Source organism: Mytilus edulis, chromosome 9 (assembly GCF_963676685.1).
Source record: "Mytilus edulis chromosome 9, xbMytEdul2.2, whole genome shotgun sequence".
In the NCBI taxonomy this organism is placed as follows: Eukaryota; Metazoa; Mollusca; class Bivalvia; order Mytilida; family Mytilidae; genus Mytilus; species Mytilus edulis.
This window is the reverse complement of record NC_092352.1, coordinates 54,380,762-54,407,222: the sequence shown is the minus strand read 5'-3', so window position 1 is coordinate 54,407,222 and position 26,461 is coordinate 54,380,762. Positions and strand designations below refer to the sequence as shown.

At 32.4% G+C, this 26,461-nt stretch overlaps 1 protein-coding gene across 1 annotated transcript; it reads left to right on the top strand.

Annotated features, from left to right (window-relative positions):
- The first annotated feature begins 371 nt into the window (after positions 1-371).
- On the top strand, positions 372-16,117 carry LOC139488595 (transmembrane protein 104-like). The gene is made up of 10 exons (XM_071274317.1): positions 372-711; positions 2,357-2,478; positions 3,448-3,517; positions 5,159-5,237; positions 9,221-9,273; positions 9,813-9,843; positions 10,904-11,003; positions 11,593-11,701; positions 13,037-13,130; positions 13,971-16,117. The coding sequence occupies exons 1-10, from the start codon at positions 667-669 to the stop codon at positions 14,732-14,734; spliced, it is 1,467 nt and encodes a 488-aa protein (XP_071130418.1). The 5' UTR covers positions 372-666; the 3' UTR covers positions 14,735-16,117.
- The last annotated feature ends 10,344 nt before the right edge of the window (positions 16,118-26,461 follow it).

Sequence of the window (26,461 nt, the reverse complement as noted above, 5' to 3'; positions counted from 1 at the left end):
ATTTTGAGTATTTTTCAGATAGATTGACTTTTTTTACAGTAAACATTTACTGACAGTCTGGGATTGATTTGTTTTGACAAGATAAGTTTGTTATGTTTGATAACCTTTATGGATTAATTAATTGAAGCTAATCTACAAGATTTAGAAATAGCAACTAGATCTAAAGAGGAAGTTTGACTCTTTATTTTAACATTCTATATTTTATTGTTAAATGGAGCAACTTTTCAGTCTAAATTATTAATACATTTACACTGACAGCAGATAAGAGGTCCACTGAGAAGTGGTCATTTGGCCGAGTGAGATGCATAAGCGACGACAAGCTTTTTGGAAAGACAAAACTTGTATTCATTCGGTAGGGGAGATAATTCTATACAAACAACAATCATGTGACTATTTATTTGACAGAAAAACAAATTTAGATTCTTCCAAATTTTGAACTATGGCATAGGCACCAGAGTTCGCGAAAAGTGGTGGTCCTACTGATTTTACCAACAAAATATTACGAAGGACTGACACAATTTTAGTTTTTTTCAATAGAAATAATAACTAAACTAGTGAGGACCAGCAGATTTTCTTCAGGGAAAAAAAGATTTTGCGAACTCTGAGGCACTGTCAAATTTATACAAGGAAATTAAAAACGTGAAAACTTTTATTTAAGAATCAAAAATGCCTGAACAAATCACAGAAACAGGAGCAACCTACTCCAGAGCGGTAAATGTTTTAAAATACCCATATTTTACCTGTTTAAAAAGGACAAGTCATTATACATTGTCATTGATGGATTATCCCTCATGTATTCCTTCCCCGATTAACAGATTATTTCCTTGTTTCCCAAAATTAACTTTTACAATATTTTATTGGTGCATGGAGTAGTCGGGTTTTGGCTAAAAAAAATTACAATGGGGGAAAATAATACACCATAATTTAAAATTATCGCTATTTGTCCGCCATTACTGGATATCACACAGGTTCCCGTAAAATTTTGACGTCATAAAACAAAATATCTGACGCCATAATGGAAAAGTGATTGTTGTTTGCGCCAAATGTTCAAGCGGCTGGATCAGCCGGGATAAGAGATAAGGTGTATCACATACAAAAAACGTTAATGGAGTAACAATAATACCAAATTTATTGTATTTAAATACCAATTTATAGCAGTAATCATAAACAATTTATTCAATTAACAATTAAAAATAATTATCAAATTGATAAAAAAAAATCATAAAAAATTTTTCCAATCTTAAATTATATATATATTTTTTTTGGTATAGATTTGAATAAAAAATCTAATAATTCATCTTGGAATTAGAATAAAAAATGGGTGTGAATGGACTTAGAGGGTGGACATGTGAGGTGTGAGCGTGTATTGGAGGCGAATAGACCTGATACCTAGTTCTCTGTCATAACACAATCAACATATTTCTCTTTTGGCTGCCACAGTGCTGGATAGCAGCTGGGGGTTTGAAAAAAGAAAGGTCAAGTGTATAACAGAAGTGTAATTAAAGAATGGGAAACAAATTTGGTTATGTAAAAATCAAAGGTTCACTGCCAGAAACACAAGTCCAGTACCTGAGGACCCACACCTATTGCAATGAACCCATGACTGCCTACCAAACATTGCCAATTGACAGAATTTTATCATAATTTTGTGCATTTATAAACATACCGGTAGTTGTTATGACAAAGATAAATTAGTTTAATTCCATAATGCACAGATCAGAAAACATATTGCATGCATATTGAAACCAGAGACAGAAGTACTTGAAATAACCAAATATTGTTATGGCTATAATATAATTATGATATTAATGAGTAACGGAGAGAATTAACTTGTTGGTATTTTTCCTTATGATGTGGAACATTTATGAAAATTAATTAATGTTCTTAAATGTATAATCAAATTCATAAAAATAGAAATTCACTATAATTATGTACCTAGATATCAGAAGATGTGGTACATATGTATGAGTGCCAATGAGACAGCTTTCCCTCCAAGTCACAATTTGTAAAAGTAAACAATTATACGTCAATGACATGTATACTTAGCCTATTAGTATCTAAGACAGTGGTTTTCACATCAGGACATGTAAATGTATTGCATTAATTTGTAAAAAATAAATTGCAGATGAAATCGAAACCAACTCCAAATTAAACATTCATGCATGATTTACTGTAAAATTACACATCTATAGTGAAAACAAATCATATGGTTAATATTTTAGATAGCTAGTGGTCAGGTGGTACATGTATATAAGTACAGTTATTTATATATACATTGTATAGGTCATGACCTTAGAGTCAGTCTTTAACAATCATAATAGTGCAATTTTATTAACTACATTTTTTTTAATTCCAGGTTGGTTTGATATACATATTTAATCTAATTGTTGGAACTGGTGCCCTTACTATGCCAAATGCATTCTCCACTTCTGGATGGTTACTTAGCCTAATTACTGTGATTTTATTGGCCATAATAAGGTAATAAGTAATGAATAATTGATAGGTTATCTGTTTTCTTTCAAGGTCAGCAAATATATGATATTGTTTTATATAGGCCATGGTACTGACTCTACTGTAGTTTTAATTAAGAATTAAAGGAGTGCAGTTTCTAATATCAAATTGTATGGTATTGAGTTTATGACTACAGATATCAGTTGAAGCATGAACATTTTCCTTCTTCATATTTTTCCTGTGAAGAGACATCTCAAATCTTCTATTATGACATGTATGAGAAGAAATCTCCAAATTTCTCCTTCTTTCATCACAATACGATATGTAGTAGTTTGTTGTTGTCCACTTCATACGGACACATCTGCTAGCCCAAAGTCAAAAGGTCTGCAGTAGTACTGGTAGTCTCTGTTCAGCTGTCCGCTTTCAAAACTGGCAAAGTTTTTAAAACTTAAGCACTGTTATTTGAACAAAGCCTTTATCTTTAATTAAATTTATCTTTAAATTTTATAAGCACAACCATTACTTATTTAGAGAGGGGGGGACAGAGGGGTCCTGATCCCAAAATCCTGGGGCTTAAAAACATGAAATCCTGAGGTCCTGAATTTCAAGAAGTTAAAATCCCAACATCCCGAAAAGTCGAAAAAAGAATTCCTGGATTCCGAAATGCCTAGCTTAAAAACACCCGATCCCGACATCCTGAAAAAGGTATTGCCCCTCCCCCATCTTTAGACCTTTCAGTGCTAATGGTACATTGAAGGGACTGTATGCCTCATGTTTAAGAAATTCATTAAAGTTTTAAATACATGTACTATCAAACATGAATAAAATTGAGAATGGAAAAGGGGAATATGTCAAAGAGAAAACAACCCTACCAAAGAGCAAATAACAGCTGAAGGCCACCATTGGATCCTCAAAGCAGCAAGAAAATCCTTTTGATGTTTTGTTGATTTAGTTAATTAAACTATGCTTATCCTGCTTATTTTTCTGTCATTTCAGTTATTTGACAGTGACTTTTGTTACAGAAACAATGGCCATAGCTAATGCTAAGATCAAGATTGGACAGAGGGTTTGTATTTATATTTTTGTACTTAGGTCACACTAAATTGATTAAATGTTCTTTGGAACAGCTCTCATATGCATTTTGTAATAAAAAGCAACCCCAAAAATACTTTTAGAAAATGAAGAACTGAATTTGAATATGAAATTCTAAGGTGCTTTTATGAATCAACTTGCAAAAATAATAATACTGTTTTTTATTGGGTGCATTTATTATTGCGATTTTGTCATTTTAGACTGAAATGCGATTTCAATTTTTATGATTTTGAGAAAAGTCCTGTTTAATTCATATAAAATATTTCAAAATGCTAGTTTAAATTATTGCGTTCACAAGTTTTTCGCATTTTTTGCAGTAATAAAAACCTCGCAATAATTTCTGAATTTACAGTAATTGAGAATAAACATACTTTGCAAGCCTAAGGCGTTTTTTTTTTAAAAAGGAAATGCATCCACACACATCATATTAATATGATGGTTTTAACCTGATAGATAAACTATTTAATCACTTCTTTTTCATTATTTTTCATTAGTATGTAATAAGATTTGGAAGGAAATAATGGATAAATAAAGATTTATACTATTAAATGAGAAGACCTCATTTTGTGTGTCGATTATCTTCCTACCGCAATAAATTAATCATCATTTCTCTGTGTCCTATAAGTACCGCATTTGTCATCCATTCTTACGAGTAATCAGTTTGGTTTTTTTTTGGAGAAAAATGGAAAAAAAAGGCTTCCGGGTATTGTTTCCTTCATCAGACCTACTTTTAAGTCATAGACAAGACTTTCGGTTTTAAACTTATAAACATAATTTTCATAATAACTCGGGGACAGGACATTTATTTTCGTGTTATTCTGCATGTATTCTATGATTTTACTCCTATAATATATAGATACTCTCTATATACTATAGCAGTGATCGTCTTGGAGAAAAAACTTGGAATTGATAGTTAATAGCAAATATGAATGTTCAAGGTATTCAAAAACGAAAAAGTCATGGAATTTAACAGAAAAAATAACTGAATTTGGAAAAAATGGAGAGGGCTTAAACTAATTGTCCTGTCTCCAAGTACCTATGACTTTTTATACCTTTTCTGAAATTCTCCAGACATAAATCTTTTACAAAAATTCATCCACAAGAATTTACATACTTTCAACCTAGCTCTAAATGCCGACAATTTCGCGGATGTGTTCTAGTTTCTGATAAAAGTTGCAAATAAAACGGCAAAGTTAACCATATGAAGACTCTTAATTAAAAAAAGTGTAAAAAGAGGCTGAAAAGTCTTATGTTATTGTTTGACAATGAAATAAGACTATAAATATTCATACAGACAGCATTCAAATGTTTTAAAACATAACTGTCACATCTAAAATATTAGAATTTCATAGTAAATTTGACTGAGATTTTTTTTTTATTAAACTCTATATTCTACTAAACCAAAAGTTTAAAAGAAAATATGAATCATATTTAGCAAGATTTCAAGATTTTATTAATACTCTCAAACACTTCAGGTGCGCTAGAACAGAAAGACTATAAAAATTATACAATAAGAAAACAAAAGTTGGCAATCATAATGTACATGTTAAATACAACTATATAAGAGGTAGATACTAACAAAAAAAATATACATATTTTGTATAATATTTAATAGATAGCAGTAAACATGGTAAATGAATCATATGAAGATGAAACATCAGAGAAAGAACCGCTGCTAGGAAATTCATCCACAGGTAAGAAAGAAAGAAGCAGGTAAGAGAGACAACACTGCTAGAGAATTCACCTGCTGGTAAGAGAATAAACACACTGCTAGAAAATTCAACATCAGGTTAGACAGAAAAAACACTGCTAGAGAATTCACCAGCTGGTAAGAGAATAAACACACTGCTAGAAAATTCACCATCAGGTTAGACAGAAAAAACACTGCTAGAGAATTCACCAGCTGGTAAGAGATTAAACACACTGCTAGAGAATTCCTCAGCAGGTTAGAGAAAAAAACACTGCTAGAGAATTCACCAGCTGGTAAGGGAATAAACACACTGCTAGAAAATTCACAATCAGGTTAGACAGAAAAAAACACTGCTAGAGAACTCACCAGCTGGTAAGAGAATAAACACACTGCTAGAAAATTCAACATCAGGTTAGACAGAAAAAACACTGCTATATAATTCACCAGGAGGTAAGAGAATAAACACACTGCTAGAAAATTCACCATCAGGTTAGACAGAAAAAACTCTGCTAGAGAATTCACCAGCAGATAAGAGAATAAACACACTGCTAGAAAATTCACCATCAGGTAAGACAGAAAAAACACTGTTAGAGAATTCACCAGCTGGTAAGAGAATAAACACACTGCTAGAGAATTCACCAGCAGGTTAGACATAAAAAACACTGCTAGATAATTCATCAGCAGTTAAGAAAGAAAAAAAAAATGCTATGGAATCATCAGCATGTAAGAGAGAAAAACACTGCTAGAGAATTCACCTGCTGGTAAGAGAATAAACACACTGCTAGAAAATTCACCATCAGGTTAGACAGAAAAAACACTGCTAGAGAATTCACCAGCTGGTAAGAGAATAAACACACTGCTAGAAAATTCACCATCAGGTTAGACAGAAAAAACACTGCTAGAGAATTCACCAGCTGGTAAGAGAATAAACACACTGCTAGAGAATTCACCAGCAGGTTAGACATAAAAAACACTGCTAGATAATTCATCAATAGTTAAGAAAGAAAAAAAAATGCTATGGAATCATCAGCATGTAAGAGAGAAAAACACTGCTAAAGAATTCACCTGCTGGTAAGAGAATAAACACACTGCTAGAAAATTCACCATCAGGTTAGACAGAAAAAACACTGCTAGAGAATTCACCAGCTGGTAAGAGAATAAACACACTGCTAGAAAATTCACCATCAGGTTAGACAGAAAAAACACTGCTAGAGAATTCACCAGCTGGTAAGAGAATAAACACACTGCTAGAAAATTCACCATCAGGCTAGACAGAAAAAACACTGCTAGAGAATTCACCAGCTGGTAAGAGAATAAACACACTGCTAGAGAATTCATCAGCAGGTTAGAGAGAAAAAAACACTGCTAGAGAATTCACCAGCTGGTAAGAGAATAAACACACTGCTAGAAAATTCACAATCAGGTTAGACAGAAAAAACACTGCTAGGGAATTCACCAGCTGGTAAGAGAATAAACACACTGCTAGAAAATTCACCATCAGGTTAGACAGAAAAAACACTGCTAGAGAATTCACCAGCTGGTAAGAGAATAAACACACTGCTAGAAAATTCACCATCAGGCTAGACAGAAAAAACACTGCTAGAGAATTCACCAGCTGGTAAGAGAATAAACACACTGCTAGAGAATTCATCAGCAGGTTAGAGAGAAAAAAACACTGCTAGAGAATTCACCAGCTGGTAAGAGAATAAACACACTGCTAGAAAATTCACAATCAGGTTAGACAGAAAAAACACTGCTAGGGAATTCACCAGCTGGTAAGAGAATAAACACACTGCTAGAAAATTCAACATCAGGTTAGACAGAAAAAAAACTGCTAGATAATTCACCAGCAGGTAAGAGAATAAACACACTGCTAGAAAATTCACCATCGGGTTAGACAGAAAAAACTCTGCTAGAGAATTCACCAGCAGGTAAGAGAATAAACACACTTCTAGAAAATTCACCATCAGGTAAGACAGAAAAAACACTGTTAGAGAATTCACCAGCTGGTAAGAGAATAAACACACTGCTAGAGAATTCACCAGCAGGTTAGACATAAAAAACACTGCTAGAAAATTCATCAGCAGTTAAGAAAGAAAAAAAAATGCTATGGAATCATCAGCATGTAAGAGAGAAAAACACTGCTAGAGAATTCACCTGCTGGTAAGAGAATAAACACACTGCTAGAAAATTCACCATCAGGTTAGAGAAAAAAAACCCACTACTAGCGAATTCACCAGCTGGTAAGAGAATAAACACACTGCTAGAAAATTCACCATCAGGTTAGAGAAAAAAAAACACTACTAGAGAATTCACCAGCTGGTAAGAGAATAAATACACTGCTAGAAAATTCACCATCAGGTTAGAGAAAAAAAACACTACTAGATAATTCACCAGCAGGTAAGAAAGAAAAAATACTGCTAGAGAATTCATCAGCTGGTAAGAGAATAAACACACTGCTAGAAAATTCACCATCAGGTAAGAAAAAAAAACACTACTAGAGAATTCACCAGCAGTTAAGAAAGAAAAAATACTGCTATGGAATTCATCAGCAGGTAAGAGAGAAAAACACTACTAGAGAATTCACCAGCAGTTAAGAAAGAAAAAATACTGCCAGAGAATTCACCAGCTGGTAAGAGAATAAACACACTGCTAGAAAATTCACCATCAGGTAAGAAAAAAAACACTACTAGAGAATTCACCAGCAGTTAAGAAAGAAAAAATACTGCTATGGAATTCATCAGCAGGTAAGAGAGAAAAACACTACTAGAGAATTCACCAGCAGTTAAGAAAGAAAAAATACTGCTAGAGAATTCACCGGCTGGTAAGAGAATAAACACACTGCTAGAGAATTCATCAGCAGGTAACAGAGAAAAAACCACTGCTAAAAAAATCACCTGCAGGAAACAAGGAAAATGTCACTAATTAATTTTTTATCTGTAAGTAAATGAAAATCCTGGCCTGGTAAAAGCTAAAAAATAAATAACCTTGCATAAGACAGGATTAAAAATTAATATTGTGTAACATGGAATGCAGAAATAAATATCATACAAATAAGTAAATAAATTTCATGGAAAAAAATAAGTATGCATAGCAAGAAATGAAAACGAAAAGTCAATCAGCAAAAAAAACAACTTGTGGCCTCCTGAATATTGAATAGTGGTCCAGGACTGGTCCCCTTAATCACAGTGTTAATAAATCTTAACAAGTGGGATAAATAGATATATAAGAAAATGTGGTATGAGTGCCAATGAGAAACTCTCCATCCAAGTCATAATTTGTAAAAGAAAACCATTATAGGTCAAAGTACGGTCTTCAACACAGAGCATTGGCTCAAACCGAACAGCAAGCAATGAATAGCCTCAAAAAGGACTAGTGTAAAACCATTCAAACAGGAAAACCAACAGTTTAATCTATATAAAAAAAAGAGAAACAAGAAACACTTATGAACCACATCATCAAACAACAACTACTGAACATCAGGTTCCTGACTTAGGACAATGATGCAAACAAATGCAGAGGGTTTAAACATTTTAAAAGGTAGATATCCAGATTAAAAAACTTAAAATGTCTTTAAGGTGGTACCTAACACTACAGGGAGATGACTCTGTAAAATCAGCAGAACGTTTTAATGACGTTGTGTTCATATGGGAATATTAAGCTTCTCAATGATCAAAATAAGTGTTTGTCAAACTGCTATATAACCAGTGTAATTTTTCTGATTAAACGGTTGGTTTAAATTTTTTGAAATTTTTATATTTTTGTCAAAGAGTCAAAGTAAATACTTTGTCAAAATTTTAAGAAAATTAAACGAGCCAAATTAATTTTAGTTAAAGTGTTAGGTACCACCTTAAATAAAAAATGTAAGAGTTCATGTAAGTTCAACTTTATGCACTTGCAGCAAATCTCAACAATATCTTATAAGAATCTATTACCACTAGTCAAATTAACTTTCTATTTTTAATTTGTTGATTTTATCTTTCACAGAAATATTTAACAATTCAGTTAGTGATTTTGAGATTACAGAAAGAGTTGAACTGGTAAGCATTTTAATGATTTAGATATTTAAAAAAAATAGTGCTGGATAGATATGCAGAGTATATAAGAAGAAAAAAATTATAATCTAAGAACTTTTCTTTAAAAAAAAAGATTTGCAAGGTAGATAACTCATGTTGTTAAAATATAGAAAATAAGGAGATGTGGTATGATTGCCAATGAAACAACTATCCAGCAGAGTTTAAGTGAATTTAATGTAAACAATAAAAGGCTACTGTTCAGCCTTCACCAATTCGAAAAAAAAACCATACTGTATAGTCATCTGTAAATGGCCAGATATAACAAATGTAAACTAAACAAATGAACTAGACAGTAAACAGCTGATTTATGTAACAAACAATAAAGGAAGGAAAAAATATAATTTCAGCATCAAATGACAACCACTACACCACAGGTCCTTGACCTTGTACAGGCACACACAGAGGTTAAACATGTTTCTGGATGCCTTGCCCTATTGTATATTTGAAGGGTTGAAGCCACTTTTAGAGTTCAAATCTATACAGTATCAATTTATATATTTTAGGGTCAAATGGCAGCTTTATTTTTCAACAGAGGTAAGTTTGAGAGACTTTTTTGCTATGTTATTTTGTGTTCTTAATTTACCAAGTTATCTTGAGTGGAGAAATCATATACTGTGGATTCACTTTTTTTTCGGGGTACCACTTTTCATAGAATAAGGAAAATATATACGTTTGTAGATATTTTATTTTGTGGTTTTGCCGGTGTTTGCATTCAAGACTATAGAAAATTTGTCATATTTGAACATTTAAGGTGGTACCTAACACTTTAACTAAAATTAATTTGGCTGACCCTTTGACAAAAATATAAAAATTTCAAAAAATTTGAACCAGAAAAATTACACTGGTTATATAGCAGTTTGACAAACACTTATTTTGATCATTGAGAATCTTAATATTCCCTTATGAACACCACATCATTAAAACGCTCTGCTGATTTTACAGAGTTATCTCCCTGTAGTGTTAGGTACCACCTTAATTTTGTGGTTCATCTATACCCATGAAATCTACGAAAATTGTGAATCCACAGTATGCCAAATTTTTGATGATTTATTGGGTATACATGTAGTGAATCACAATTTTTAATGCTCAACCAAGAACAAATTATATATCAGCTTGTATATATGCACTCTTTTGGTAAAACCACCAAATCAAATATCCATGAAGATGCAATTTTTTCTCAAACCATAAAAATTTATACAAGAAAATAAATGAATCCACAGTAACTCAGTTTAAACAGTTGAAGAATCTGTATATATAACATTTTTTGTAAATATTAAGAATTGTTAACCATTTTAGTGCATTTCTAATATATTTAGCATTTTTCAAAATCTACAAAATTAGAAAGTTAAAAAGTATCAAAAATTGAATCTATTTTATCTATGTATGGACTTTGATGTTGTATTTATACATTTATTTTATATTTCAGTTGGCATAATTCTATTTTATCTATGTATGGACTTTGATGCTGTATTTATACATTTATTAAATATTCTAGTTGGTGTATTTCAATTTTATCTATGTATGGTGCTGTATTTATATGGAGATCTGGCTATTTTTCCTGTCTGTCTATGTATACATTTATTATATATTTCAGTTGGTATATTTCTATTTTATCTGTGTATGGTGTTGTATTTATATGGAGATCTGGCTATTTATGCTGCTGCAGTTCCTAAATCTCTCAGGGATGTTATATGGTAAGACTTGCATACAGGGTTTAAGATTGTCCATCATATGAGACACAATTAGAACTTTAGTACAAAATAGCCTATTAAACTATATAAGTTATTTAAACACTAACAAATTTTTTTTTTTAAATTGCTGGAAAGTTACTTCCCTTCTGCGGCAAAGAGAAAAGAAAAAGGAAAATGACACACACAAATGCAAGTATCTCTTGTGTAATGTATTGCAGATTTTTCATTTGATATAGAATTCTTTTCTAAAAACAAATTCTTTTCTAAAACAAATTCTTTTGTAAAACAAATTCTTTTGTAAAACAAATTCTTTTGTAAAACAAATTCTTTTGTAAAACAAATTCTTTTCTAAAAAAAAATCTTTTTATTAGGTATACAGTTTTTTCCACACATATATTCATAACAGATAGCAATGTCTTAAAATCAGTGCTAGAATGGAAAAAAATCCATTTCAGTAATCTTTTAGTTGGGAGTCCAGAGTTTCAAAGTTATCTGACTTAAAAAAAAAAAGCATAACATATTTTTTATCATGAATACTGGTATAAAGCAACCAACAATCAATAGCTGTAGATGACTTTTTGACTATTTTCAGTACATACAAGTTACCATCTAATGAATCCTGTAACAAAACATTAGAAGAAACTAATAAATGTTGGAACAGTTATGGTACTTCCAGACTACAAGCTTACAGAATCATGGTTGTAAGTTGAATAGATCTTAATTGCTTATCACAGGCAGTGACAAAATTACGTTTTTTATATAGCATCATAAGATATCTATATCTGCAATAATGATGCAATTTTTTGTCTCTTTCCTTAAAGAAGTTGAAGAGGGAAACATTTAAGTATGCTGTTTTGAGTAACAGTACTAGTATCAGTGTCAACAATTGTTTAAGTTTGTGATTTGGTCCTGTTGAGTGGAATCTCTTATCCTAATACATTCATATTTTATTGGCAGCTGTTTTGCAGTGGCACATCTAATTTCATGGAGTTAATTTGACACTTAGTCATGGTCCATTGACTTTAGTAAAATTCTGCAGAGTTAGCATGTTAAAGTGTTATCTTCTAAATTTCATCAATTGTATTATGCTATTACATGTGTTTGTGTCAACAGCTGTGTGCATTTGAAGTATGAGGGGGGATAATACCTTTATCGGGACTCTGGGATCAGTTTTTTTTAAGCTTGGGATTCGGTATTGTCCCTTTCAGGATCCAGGAATTCTTTTTTCGAATTTCGGGATGTCAGGATTTAAATTTGTTCGGGACCATAGGTTTTTGTGTTTTTAAGCACGGGATTTCCTGATCAGGACCCCTCCTACCCCCTCAAGTATGATCACATACATATAATTTTGTCTGAATCAGGCGGACACATCTTTCATTTATTTTTATTTATGAAAAATAAATTATATAAGAAGGAATTGACCAATGTTTTACATTTTAGAATAAATTCAGAAGAAGATAATCATACATTTAACACTAAACAAAACCAATGAAAACAGGAGGAGATAACTAATACATTTGACAAAATACATAAAACTAGTAGGAAACAACTGAATCATTTAACATGAAACAATATAAATAAAAGCAGGAGGAGATAACTCTAAACAATATAAATAAAATCAGGAGGAGACAACTACTACATTTATCACTAAAACAATAGCAATAAAGTCAGGAAGATTAAACATAATACATTAAACATTTTAAAACTAAAACAATATAAATAAAATCAGGAGGAGATAACTCTAAACAATATAAATAAAAGCAGGAGGAGATAACTCTAAACAATATAAATAAAATCAGACGGAGACAACTAATACATTTAACACTAAAATAATAGCAATTAAATTTGGAGGAGTTGACTACTATATTTAATACTAAAACAAATATAACAAACCAGGAGGAGACACTATTTATACAATTTACACTTAAACAATTTACACATATCAATGTAAATTAAAAAAAGGTGCATATATATTATCAAACGAATAAATTGATTACATGAAGGAAAAGATGTACTTTTTATTTTTTAATTTACAGGCTGTGTTTATAGTGTGCTTAGGACCATTTACATTCTTTAATGTACAGAAAACGAAGTACTTACAGATATTTACTACCATTACTAGGTGGCTAGGTAGGTACTTTGACAGATGTCATTTATCCTAAAAAGATGAATAATGGAAAACAATATGATGCATTATTTTACCTAGCCCTTTTCAGAATTGATATTTCATTCATTTAGACAGCTATTGTTTCTTCGTTTGCATTGGAAGATATTCATTTTATTTATATTCTGGTGGTATTAAATCCCTTTTGATAAAGAAGTAGTGGAAGATAACAAGAGAACACTAAAAACTCAAGTCAGAGCCAAAATGATAAAGCCATGGAATTAAATAAAAGTTGGTGAAAAAACTAACAATTCCACAAAACTCTAGAAAACTAATGACAGATACACAAAGTACTCTAGAAGGATATGCAGATCCTGCTCCACAAGAAGCATTCGTCAAAAAGGTCCTTCTGAATGTTATATCTATTAAAAATTGGAAATGTTCTGTCATAAATTCATCAAATAAAAATAAGAGGATGTGGTATGATTGACGATGAGACAACTATCAATCAGGGACCAAATGAAATAGAAGTTATTTACTAAAGGTCACTGTACAGCAACAATGAGCTAAACCAACAACCCATAGCAAGCTTTAAAGGTCCCTAATGTAAAAACAATGCAAATGAGATAACTTACAACCTGGTTTATGGCTACAATTATTTTTGATGTAAAAATGTTCATGTTTTGAAATGTTTTGGCCATATTAAGCTGTGCTCAGTCGATCCATTGTCCAACTTTAATAATAAATGCACACAAAATATTCCAAATTTACAAATCTTGTGATCTAAATGTATTGAAAATATTTGTTGCTTGCCACTTCAGATTTACCAACCCCTTATAAAATATTTGTCTCCATTTTTTTTTCAGCTTTCATACTTATGATTGTCCTAGCAGCCATCAGATTAGAAAAAGGTCAAGGCACAGGGCATCCAGTAGTTGCAGACTTTTCAGGAATACCAAATCTATTTGGTGTGTGTATTTACTCATTCATGTGTCATCATTCGCTTCCATCTTTAATTACACCAATCAGAAACAAGAAAGGATTATACGGGTTAATATTTAGCGATTTTACCCTCATATTAGGGTTTTATGCACTTATATCATTTACAGGAATATATTCATTCAATCATTTAAAGGACCTATACACTTTGAATTTTCTACCAGATGACTGCGACCCTTCGAGGTCAGTGACAAATGTCAAATTCTTTGAATATTTTCTGGCATTATTTCCAGTTTTTACGCTCAGCACAAATTTTCCAATTATTTCCGTAACCTTAAGGAACAACCTAAAAACAATGTTTTACAATGAGGAGAGACCATATTCTTGGTTTGTGGACAAAATCGTCTTCCCAGTAGCTGCTATTACACCTCCAGTTATAGTTGCAATAATTACAAATGAGGTTGAGTTTTTAGTCGGCATAACAGGATCTTATGCTGGAGCAGGAATCCAGTATGTTATTCCTGCAATTCTTGTATACTGTGCAAGAAAAGAAGTGAATAATTTTTCACCAGGACATGTTAATCCCCTCAAGTCACCCTTTAAACATGTGGCCTGGGTTATATTTGTACTTATATGGGCATGTATATGTATTATATTTGTAACGGTAAATCATATAATTAACAAAAAATGATCCGTATTAGTGACTAGTAAATTAATTATATTCTGAAATTACACTTAATGTTCTATTTTTTCACTTGTTAGTTCATTTTTTTAAAGAGTATTTCATAAGACATTAATTTTTAAATATATGGAATACATAAGTCTTTACACAATGAAGCTTTTTTTTTTATGTATTATCTTAAAATGCTAAGATTACTTCCTTTTGAAAAATATCTTAACACTGAATGCATGGTGTGTTATTTTATTCTTTGAAAGTTAAAAAGAATCTGACATTTTTTAGCTTGACAAAATTTCTCAAATTTGGAAATAAAAAAAATTAAATTAAAAGATTTAAATTATATTATGTCCATTATAAATGCATGTAGATTTTTAAATGCAACATGTTTATAGACCAGGTTAAAAACATAATAATTGCATACATCATCTCAAATACATTTCTACACTGCCACATCCTAATTTGAAATTGAAAATTGCAGACATTAACTTTCATACATTTCTAAACTGCCACATTGTATTCTAAACTTCAGGTAGATTAATATGTTCTAAATCAAAATCACTATGATTTTAAAAAAGATTTCCAAAATGTAGTTTATTTTATGTTTTATATTTCTATATATTATAATTTGATTATAGATGTTGCTTATACATGATCATGTAGTAATTTAAATGTGCTATAGCTCAATTGTGCTTATTTGATAAACGTCTTTATCGTATCTTATCTTTATTATGCTTTTTCCAAAATACTACAAAAAGCAAGGATCATGGAACTTTTTTCAATCTTTTAGTTGGGCAATATTGTCACATTTTGTATAGATTATTCATGAAATATAAAATAATTGTGTATGTTATAAAGAAATGATAGATAGCTCTTATCATAATGTACTTTCAGAAAGAAAACAAATTCAAGTCACAAAGTTAAAACCAAAGATTAAACACAAAATAGTCTTCATTGAGATAAACTACATTCCTCTCACAAGATTTGCATATATTCATTAAATATAGATCACAAAATTTGCATATTTCATTAAGCATAGAGAACAAAATTTGCATATTTCATGAAGCATAGAGAACAAAATTTGCATATTTCATTAAACAAAGAGAACAAAATTTGCATATTTCATTAAATATTAAACATAGAGAACAGTTGTGATCTGCTATTTTACAACCCAAAAACTATAAAGATGCCAATTGTACCTTAATTTTAAACATATGTGCAATACAGTTTTTGCACATGTGCTGACAAAGAGGCATTAATTTTTCTTTTTTGTTGTTGTTGAAGGGTATATAAACATATGGAGATGTTGTATGATTGATAATGAGACAACTATCCACCATTATTATTATTCATATTGTTGTAAATATAATGTAGTTCAAATAGATTATATTAAAACAATTGATGTATTGTGTTTGATTGAAATGTATCATTGTTTTTAGCTCACCTGGCCCAATTTCATTTACTGTTGTTTAATGTTTTATCTTACCATCTTATTTTAAGGATCTTTCTTAGGCATTGGTGTTGTACAGTATTCAGTTTCTTTTCTTCAAGGTTTGTGGGTCCATGTTTCACATCCATACAATAGTAAAGGTCTAACTTATAATTCATACAGGTGTATTTTTGTTTTTCGGCCAATTCCTCTTGCATACCATATGTTTCTTTAATAGGCTATGGAATGTCCCTCTTGCTTTCTGTATTCTGTTCTTGATGTCACTTCTTCCTCCGCCCTCTTTGTCCATGACTGCTCCCTGGTATCTGAACTTGTCTACATCTTCTACTTTCTGGTTGTATAATGTTATCAGATCTTTACTCTTTGTTTGCTTGGATCTCAGAGTTTTACACTTTTTGGGGTTTAGCTTTTTTGGTAGTCAGCACTTCGATGTTGACATGAATATTAATTATATGGTCATTCTTATAAATTTCCTGTGTACAAAACTTTGAATTTTTCTAAATACTAAGGATTTTCTTATCCCAGGAGTAGACTACCTTAGCCGTATTTGGTATAATTTTTTTGAATTTTGGGTCCTCAATGCTCTTCAACTTGTTACTTGCTTGGCTTTATAACTTTTTTGATATGAGCCTCACTGATGAGTCTTATGTAGACGAAACGCGCGTCTGGCGTATTTAATAATAATCCTGGTACCTTTGATAACTTTTTAGCTTCATTCCAACTCTATCAGCTTCTGTTGTTTATTTCTGCGTTTTCTCATCAAGGTCGCTAGGTTTTGAGGAAAGAAGAGCTATGTCGTCAGAAAATCAAGATCTTCTAGAACAGTTTTAAAATTCAAATATTAATCCTCTGGCTTTGTCTTCAGTTGTTCTTTGCAAGATCGAGACTATGACTAGAAAAAAAAAAACTGAACTTACGCAACACTGTTTCACTCTTGATTTTATTTCAAACCATTCTGATGTTTCTCCCTGATCAAAGACGGTACACTTAAATCCTGTATATATTTCCTTTATGGTTCTTATGATCTTGCCTGGTATTCCATAGCTCTTCATGATCTTCCATAGACTCTCGGTGGACTGGGTCAAATGCTTTTTCAATGCCTGCTCATTCCTTAATCTTTTGTCTACTCCTTTTATTCTTTCTATCAGCATAACTGAGAACAGCATGAACAGGTAAATGAGTCACTTCCTCCCGTTGTTACAATCAGTCTTAAAGATCTTGCAATTCATTCCCTTCTTCAGTCTGATTTTCTGCTTCCCATAGCCTGTTTAATGTTTCTGTCATTTTCTCTACTGTTATGTTGATGTCTGCCCTTATTAGTGCTTGTGTAACACTGTCTATTCCTGCTGACTTCCCATTTGGTGTCTTCTTCATCGCTCTTTCAACTTCAGCTACTGTCCATTCCCTTAATTCGATCTCATCTATTATATTTTCAGCTAGATCTAAACCTTTATCTGATTTTTGTTTTGATAAGGTTCTTGCCTATTTAAAATTTCACTAAAATGTTCTACCCATCTATTCAGTTTATCGTTTCTTTCACTTTTCAGTTCTCCTTCTTTATTTTGATCTCTTTCTCAAATATTATAATCAATAGGTAAACCATATTTAGTGTATTGTACAATTTCAAGCTATACATGTAATTTATTGCTGTGTTTATATGACCTGGTCTTCATTTTCATTGTTCATTGTTCATTGGATAATGGTCAATGGTCAATGATAACTTTTCCTGATTTTTTCAGATTATCAGATACTATAAGCAAATGGTCAACTATATGTGGTATATTGAATGTTTGTTAGGTATTGATGTCTGTCTGGCAGGGTTGATATGACCTTGACTACATTTTCATGGTTCACTGTGAATGTTAAGATTTTGTGGTTTGATCTGTTTCTTTGGTTCTATTAGTGATATGACTTCTATATATTGGTTAATTGAACGATTGTCAGGCGTACATGTCTGTCTGTAATGGTTTATTGGACTGTGTCGTCATTTTTATAGAACATTGGTCCTCTTTAGTGTATGTGATACTTGTAGTAAAACCTTCATATTACAGACTTAAAATTCTCCTGTGTGGTTGTTGTCTCTTAGACATTTTCCCTATTTCCATTCTCAATTTTAATTCAATATGAATTCACTGATATCTCAAACAGGCAAGACATTTCAGCGTGTGCACTTTTGTTTTATAAAGGTGACATATGGACGAGGTTTAAGTTTTGTTGAATTAGATAGTAAATTATAGCGGTATCTCACTTGATAGTTTTATAAAGAGCCTTGACTTAATTCAAACCGGTCCTGTCGCTTTTGATGGATTATATGTTTTATAGCTTTGTTATTACATCTTTGTTTATAGTTAATATAAATTTGGGAGGAGACTAGAATGACAAATTAAGTTTTTGATCAATTCATGATTGGTTATCCCTGATGATTATAAATACTGATTTGAATTGCATGGTTGCTCTCGGAGTTGAACCCATAATAAGGTCATCATTACCATCATGTTTGATTTAAGAGAGGCAAAATATACCATCATGTTTGATTTTCGAAAAACTAATGATTTTCTTATCCCAGGAATAGATTATTTAATCGTATTTGGCACAACGTTTTGGAATTTTGGGTCCTCAATGCTCTTCAACTTTCTATTTGTTTGGCTTAATAACTATTTTGATCTTAGCGTCACTGATGAAGACGAAACGCGCGTCTGGCGTATTAAATTATAATCCCGGTATCTTTGATAACTCTGTTATGCCATGCTTCATTTTATTCATATACGAGGGTCAGAATGGGGTTTACAGAAAAGAAAAACATGGGCCTAATTTGAAGAAAAATCAACACCCAAAAGATTTAAATAGAAAAAAAATAGGGTCAAATATAAAGAAGCAGAATAATTGGGTGCTTACATAAACAGAATAGAGACGAATTGCCAAAAAAAAATAAAGAATAGAGAAAATTGACGTAAGAGAGGCAAAAGATACCAACCAATGCGATATTACAAAATCTTAAACTGACAACGCCGTGGCAATTTAAAATCAAAGACTAAGCGACAAACAAGTCTACAAACATTACATATAATACTTTAGTAACTTATTTTAAAATACAAAATTCCGCAATTTTAGAAATATTTAGTTAAGATAACAAGTTTTCAAATTTTTAATAATTCTTTTAAGTCATTTTTAACCAAGTTGCTGGAGTCTTAACTTTTTATAGTAGATTTGATGTTGTATGCTTTTATACATATTCTGGTATATTTTTAACTTTGTAATTTCGTGTATGTACGAACTTGTGTACTTTTTTTAACATGTAAAGCGCTTAGAGTAATGAGTAATTGTAGTTTTATATAATGCGCTATAAAAATGCCTTGTAATAATAACAATACTTAAGACTGAATAACACGGACAGCCCCAAAAACTTTGGTTCATCTCCGGTGATTAGGAAGGGTAAATAGAGACTGATCCACTAGACACCCGTCATGTTGCTCATGGTAAGCGCCCTTTCGGTGGTCATCCCTGATACCCACATTTCATAATGGTTAACCAACTCGTGATGGCGTCCATAAAACGCTAGAAGTTGGGATGACTTCATCTTTGCCAGCAACTTTTAACCTTTGGTTCAATTGCTTTCTTCGTAATAGCAACAATCGTTAATGGAAATCAGGTTGAGCAACACAAGCTATGACATATCGTATCAACTGAGAGATATGTACTCCATATATAGGCCCTACTTGAAAATGCATCTCGCAGTTGATTCGATATTTAAATTGTGTTTTATATCATGATTTGGTTGATAGCGGGTTGCTGATTAATTGTTTGCTGTTCAACCATAGGTTTCAAATGATACATTATAAGCCTTCCCTTCGAAATATTTTTTTGGACGTGATCAAAAGTTGGTTGACTTTTATCGAATATCGATATCACAGTTTACCACGAATTTGTTCCCATTTCACGTCATCTTTTCTCAATTGTGTCGTCACCGAATGAGACCCGAAAAATTGAGTTGATCTCTGGTGCTTTGAAGATTAAGCATATTCTGTCTAACTAGGGGACCCATTATCTTACTCAGTGTAAGTACAATTTTGGGTGATCATCATTACCACACCTATATTACATTATGGTCGATAGTGTCCATAAAAGGTTCCAAGTGTGTATGATTTTATCTTTACCACTTTGAATCTTCAAGTCAATATCTTTATTGTAAGCAGTACGCATCTGCAATGGAAATCAGGTTAGGAAACGCAAGCTCAGGAATATCGTATCAATTTGGAGATACTAAAATTAAGAATGGAAAGTAAACTCACAAAAATACTGCACTCTGAGGAAAATTCAAAGAGGAAGTTCCCTGATCAAATGGCAAAGTCAAAAGTTTAAACACATCAAACGAATGATAACAACTGTCATATTCTTGACTTGGTACAGGCTTTTTCTTAAGTAGAAAATGGCGGACTAAAACTAGTTATATAGCTAAATAAACCTCTCACTTGCATGATAGTCGAATCAGATTCCATTATTTTGACAACGATGTGTGAATAAAACAAAAAGCCGAAGGCCACCAATTGGTTTTCAATACAGCGAGAAAATCCTGCACCCGGACCCATGCTTCAGCTGGACCATAAACAAAAATGTGCATCAGTTCAATTACAATTGAAGTCATACTAAAATCCGAAATATAAAAATGAACTTGTATTAAAAAAGATACAAGACTAACAAATTCCAGAGGCTACGGACTTAGGATAGCCGCAAAAATGCGATGTGATGTGAGTCCGATGTCAGAATAGGTAACACAATAAACTAAACAAATTGAAAATGACACATAAATTAACGAAGGACTACTAGCAGTTATTAACATCCAGCTCCAGACCTCAATTAAACTGATTGAAAGATTATGTCTTCATCATATGAATATCAAGCACAACCCCTCTCGTTAGGTGTTTAGTATCACACCATCATAAAATATATGAGAATAACATAACCCGCATCATGCCGACAACTGGTTTTAGACTAAATGTGTTTATTTCTGATGTAAAGAATCTATAAGTGAATCAATATTAAAGCCAACATATGCCATCTTTAATGACCTGAAGAGAGTATCGTAACTATGTCAAATCTTTTAAATAAGTCTGTTTAAAGGTTTTGTTAGATTTTGAGGATAACGCCTACATTTTTTGTGCTTTGTATCGAATATTACCATAAATGATTGGATGTGAAATACCTCTCTGCGTGTTGATTTAAATTTACGTATGATGTCCTTGATAAAATTTCATTTAGTAAATGTTTTGACTAATTTGTGATATCGAACATCCTGATTTAACAACTTTTCAGTAATACATAGATTTCTTTTGCTAAAATCTAATACGTTGTTACATACACGAGCGAGTCGTACACTCACCATAATATGGTGACAAGGGAACGTCACCATATAAAATTGATAATTAACAATATGAAATGAAAAATCATCTCTTTTGAGCCTTATTTTGGTATTAAGCATTCGGTTAATGTTATAGATATCAAGATCCAGGAAAGGGCAATGCTCATTGTTTGTATTTACTTTTTTTAAAGTTAGTTCAACAGGATAAATCTCTTTAGTGTACATACTGAAGTCGTCATTATTCAGAGCCAATATATCATCCAAGTATATGAAAGTATTACTAGTAATAAATTTGTGTATCAGATGTTGTTTCGATTGGTCTTTGCTGATATTAGTCATAAATTGTAACTCAACAATACAGAAATAGGTCCGCAATAAGTAGTGCATAGTTAGTCCCCATTGGAATTCCGATAACTTGGCGATATACGGAATCTCCATAGCGAACACAAATGTTATCTAGTAAAAATTCAAGGACAGGACATGGTAAAGTAAAACTAGTATACTTAATATGCAGGCCATGCTTGAAAATAAACTCATCATATATACCAGGATTGAATTTTTGTATTTGCGCCAGACGTGCGTTTCTTCTACAAAAGATTTATCAGTGAAGCTAAAATAAAAGCAAAGTTAAAAAGGCCAAATAAAGTTCGAATTTGAAGAGCTTTTAGGACCAAAAACTACTAAAAAGTTTTTCCAAATACAACTAAGGCAATCTAGTCTTGAGGTCCGGAAAATGGAATTCACCGTTGATAAGATATTCCAGAGAGTGTGCTTCATATCAGGATTCCCTTTGATTGAGGTGGTAAATTACAATTCCCCCCTTCGAAAGTTTACGAATGCGATCAAGAGTTGGTTTACGGTTATTAAATAACGATGTCAAAGATGACCATGGATGCTTCCAATTCACGTCCCCTTTCCCTAAATTGTGGCATCACCGAACGAGACTGACAACTGAATTTGTACCTACCAAGAGCAACACGACGGTTTGCAACTATTGGAACAAGGCATACCTTCCCTTCGAAGCATGTGAGATCACCCAATGCGCTTCCTAATGCTCAAACTTAAAGGAGTAGGTCCGGTAAGGACCGATTTTGGCCTCAAATTTCAGGTTCATCTGACGAAAGATTTTGACCACTTTTTAAACACTTAAGTGTCTATTTTATTTGAATTAATTAGTTTATGTGAAAGATTTTAACAGATTTAGTCATTAAAAACGATCCGATTCAAGCTCAAATATGAAAAATCTACCTCATATGCCGAAAAATGTCACTTTTCAGATGGTTTTTGGTAAAAATGAAAGTGGCCGCATCTGTATTCATCCTCAACCTTTAAATATGTTATGAATTTTCATAAAATACAACTCACATTTCAATATTAAGGATGAACACGAATGCGGCCACTTTCGTTTTACACGAAAACCGTCTAAAATTTAACTAAAATGCTAGAATTATGAGGATTTCAGTAATTTAGCATGACTTAATGGTGCTAGTACCGGATATATGTGTATTGTATTGTCAAAAACTGCCCATATTTATGTAGCAGAAGCATTCTACTGTCCAATGAATAACTAAAGGTTTACATTTTAACAATTTTGTAAAACTGCTATATTTTGGGGCCAAAAATGGGTCTTACTGAACCTACTCCTTTTCTTTGGTAAGGAATATGACTGTTGTTTTCCATGTGTTTGAGCTCTTTTGATTTTGCCATTTGATTATGCCATTTGACAAGGGACTTTCAGTTTTGATTTGTCCTTGGAGTTCGATATCTTTGTTACCTATCTTTTTTCTATGTATTGTTTTGTGGACTTGTTACTGTTTGGTCGTCCTCACATGTTTTATAACTGAAACCATCAGCATCAATACCGGGTTTCAAACTAAATTATCATCATTACAGAAAATGTTGACCAATTGAAGAAAAAAAAAGATTTTATCTTGTTTAAATTTTTTTAAGATAGTCAAACATGGTTCACAGAGAAATTATCAGCAATACAGATGCTGATTTGACTGAAGGAATCACTTGGTTCTTTATACGAAGCATTGCCATTTATTGGGGATTTCCATCTGTTTAGTATTTCTGTCTGCTATCTGAAATTCATTATAGAGGAAACACACGTATGTTGTACAAAATTATAAGCCAGTTATCTTTGATAAGTTTTTATCTTTGATAACCAATGTGCGATGTCACTGATGGTTGAGGTTTCCTCAACGAGGGTATCACCAGCCCAGTAGTCAGCATTTCTGTGTTGACATGACTTCTGTGTTGGCATATCATTGCTTTGACTAGGTATATAGATTAACAGTTTACGATATTAGGGATTTTCGACTTACAGAAATAGATTACCTTAGCTTTATTTGGCAAAACCTTTCGGAATCTAAGCATGGTTAGGGTCGATAGTGATTTTTTATCTTGTGCTTTATTTGACCTCTTAACACTTTTTTATTCGCACGTCACTGATGAGACGTTTGTAAACGCGTCTGATGTACAAGTTTATGAGTTTGGTATATGTGATAAGTTTTTTTTTATTATTACAGATTCACGGAAACAATGAACAGCAAAAAACTCAATTGCCTTCTAATAGATGTCCCCCTTTAATATGACGTTTAAATAAAGATATTTTCACAAATTTAAGCAATTGTACGGGACCCATTTGGGTCTGAACATTTAAATATGGAAATGGCAACATAAAAAAGCATTAACGTGTTTGACCAGTTTTTTTAAAATTAGTAAATTTCCTGAAAAAAATATTTAGATAGAAAAAACGTGACATTTTGCAAAACGATATCAAAACAACTTTTAAGAAACCATCGTTTAATTCCTTGTATTTCAGGAATAATTGTATAAAAAAGATGTGTTTTCTAACTGTAGAATGTTTTCATATCATCTTGCAAACTGTTATAGGTAAAGACATAAACTGTGAAAATATTTTGTTTTAAACAGCAATTGACTTCTCATAGTAATGGTTGCCGAAACACAATGGTGTGAAACCAATTTTATCCCCTTCTATCATAAACCTATTTTGATAGAAAGAAACTGTAAAGTAAAACAGGAAAAGTGACCACTAATAACCGAAGCAATTGACTTTATTCTGTAAGGACTTATCACCCTTATATTGTGCTTTATCATTAGATACATAGCTACTTTTGCATAGGTATTATTTCTGTACCAAAAATTTGAGTACTGGAAATCTACTTGTAATATTCAGAACTATTTTGTTACTTTAAAATTATTGTAATATTAAGGTACCTGTATTTTACAGTACTAGATTTGTACTTAAAATTTAAGTACTACAGATTTTTGATTACACGGCCACATTTTCAGCATTTTGATAGTTTGTATTTTTTGTATTTTTCAAATCTCATAAAGTTATGATGTTCAATCATGTAATACTGTGATCTTTGTTTGTATCATTTTTTTACCAACATTTCAAGTACAAATCGAGTAATGTAAAGAAATATTACTAAATATTTATAATATCAAATATCCAGTACTACAGATTTTAATTACAGAAATAGTACATATGCAAACGTAGCTGTGTAGAGCATTTCTGCATATCATTTTGAAAACTACTACAGATAAACACAGACGATAACCAAAGGTAAGGGATCTACAAACCCAATGGGTGGTACTAATATCAGCCAGGACAACTGAGTAGGCAAATATATACGATGACAAGGATCAACAAAACTAGAACGTCTTTCTACAGACTTCGAAAAATGTCGAGAACAGTATCAGTATCAAGGTTCACCAAAATCAAATTCTATAATAGAAATGTGAAATCAGTCTTGCTATTTGGTGCAGAGTCATAGAAGGTTATAAAATATGACTTCAAACTGTTATCATTCCATATCTTCGTAAAAGTTGCAAGATCTTCTGGCCAAAAACCATTAGTAATAAATAGAGGGTTATAATTGCCTATGTACATTTGTTTCTTATAATTATGTACTGAACTGTGCCTATTAATGCTTATAATGCTGTATGTTTCATTAAAGACATGTGTGAACAAATAGAAATTGTTCTTATTTATGACCACGGCCAAAGATTACTGAAGACCTGTGAGGAACAACACTTATACGACAATGCCTGCTGTACAGTGTCCTATACCTGGATTTGAATATGTCACTGACGATCTTGATGCAGCAATCGTAGCTGTACTCATCACACTTCATAGCATAACGCACGCCCCAGGACCAGTCACAGCAGCGAAAGTAGAAAAAATGAAAAGACAGGTTATATCAACAGCTGGTATTAGTGAGAAATGGGCATATTTTGAATCACAGTGGTCCGATTATGTTGAAGCAACGAAAGTTGCCGACCGTGACAAGGTAGTTCAGCTTCTAGAATGCTGTGATGAGCAGCTACGCAAGGAGTTGACACGATCAGCAGGGGGTAGTCTAGCAAACAAACCTGTACAAAAAGTGTTAGCTGCAATCAAGAAACTTGCTGTTCGTAAGGAAAATACGATGGTAGCCAGGATCACACTTCATAATATGCGCCAAGACCGTGATGAATCGGTACCGGTGTCTGCAAATTCTTCATACAGTGGCCTACTACTTGTAACACAGATGTGAACTGTACAGACATCATTATTCGGGACGTACTTGCACGAGGCATTTGCGATCCAGATATCCAACTAGATCTCCTTGGTGACAAAAACCAAGTCATGACCCTTAAAGAAGTCACACAATTCGTTGAAGCAAAAGATTCAGGGAAATAAATCTAGTACCTTCAATACATGTGATCACCAGCCATTGCGACTGATGGATGGACCACCAATGCGATTGATGGTGGATCCCGAAGCTGAACCTGTGTTTCATCACACTCCAGTTCCAGTACCAATCCACTGGAAAGAGGAAGTCAAAGCTGGTCTTGATCAAGACGTCCGACTTGGCGCATTGGAACCAGTTCAAGTTGGGGAACCTGTCACGTGGTGCCATAG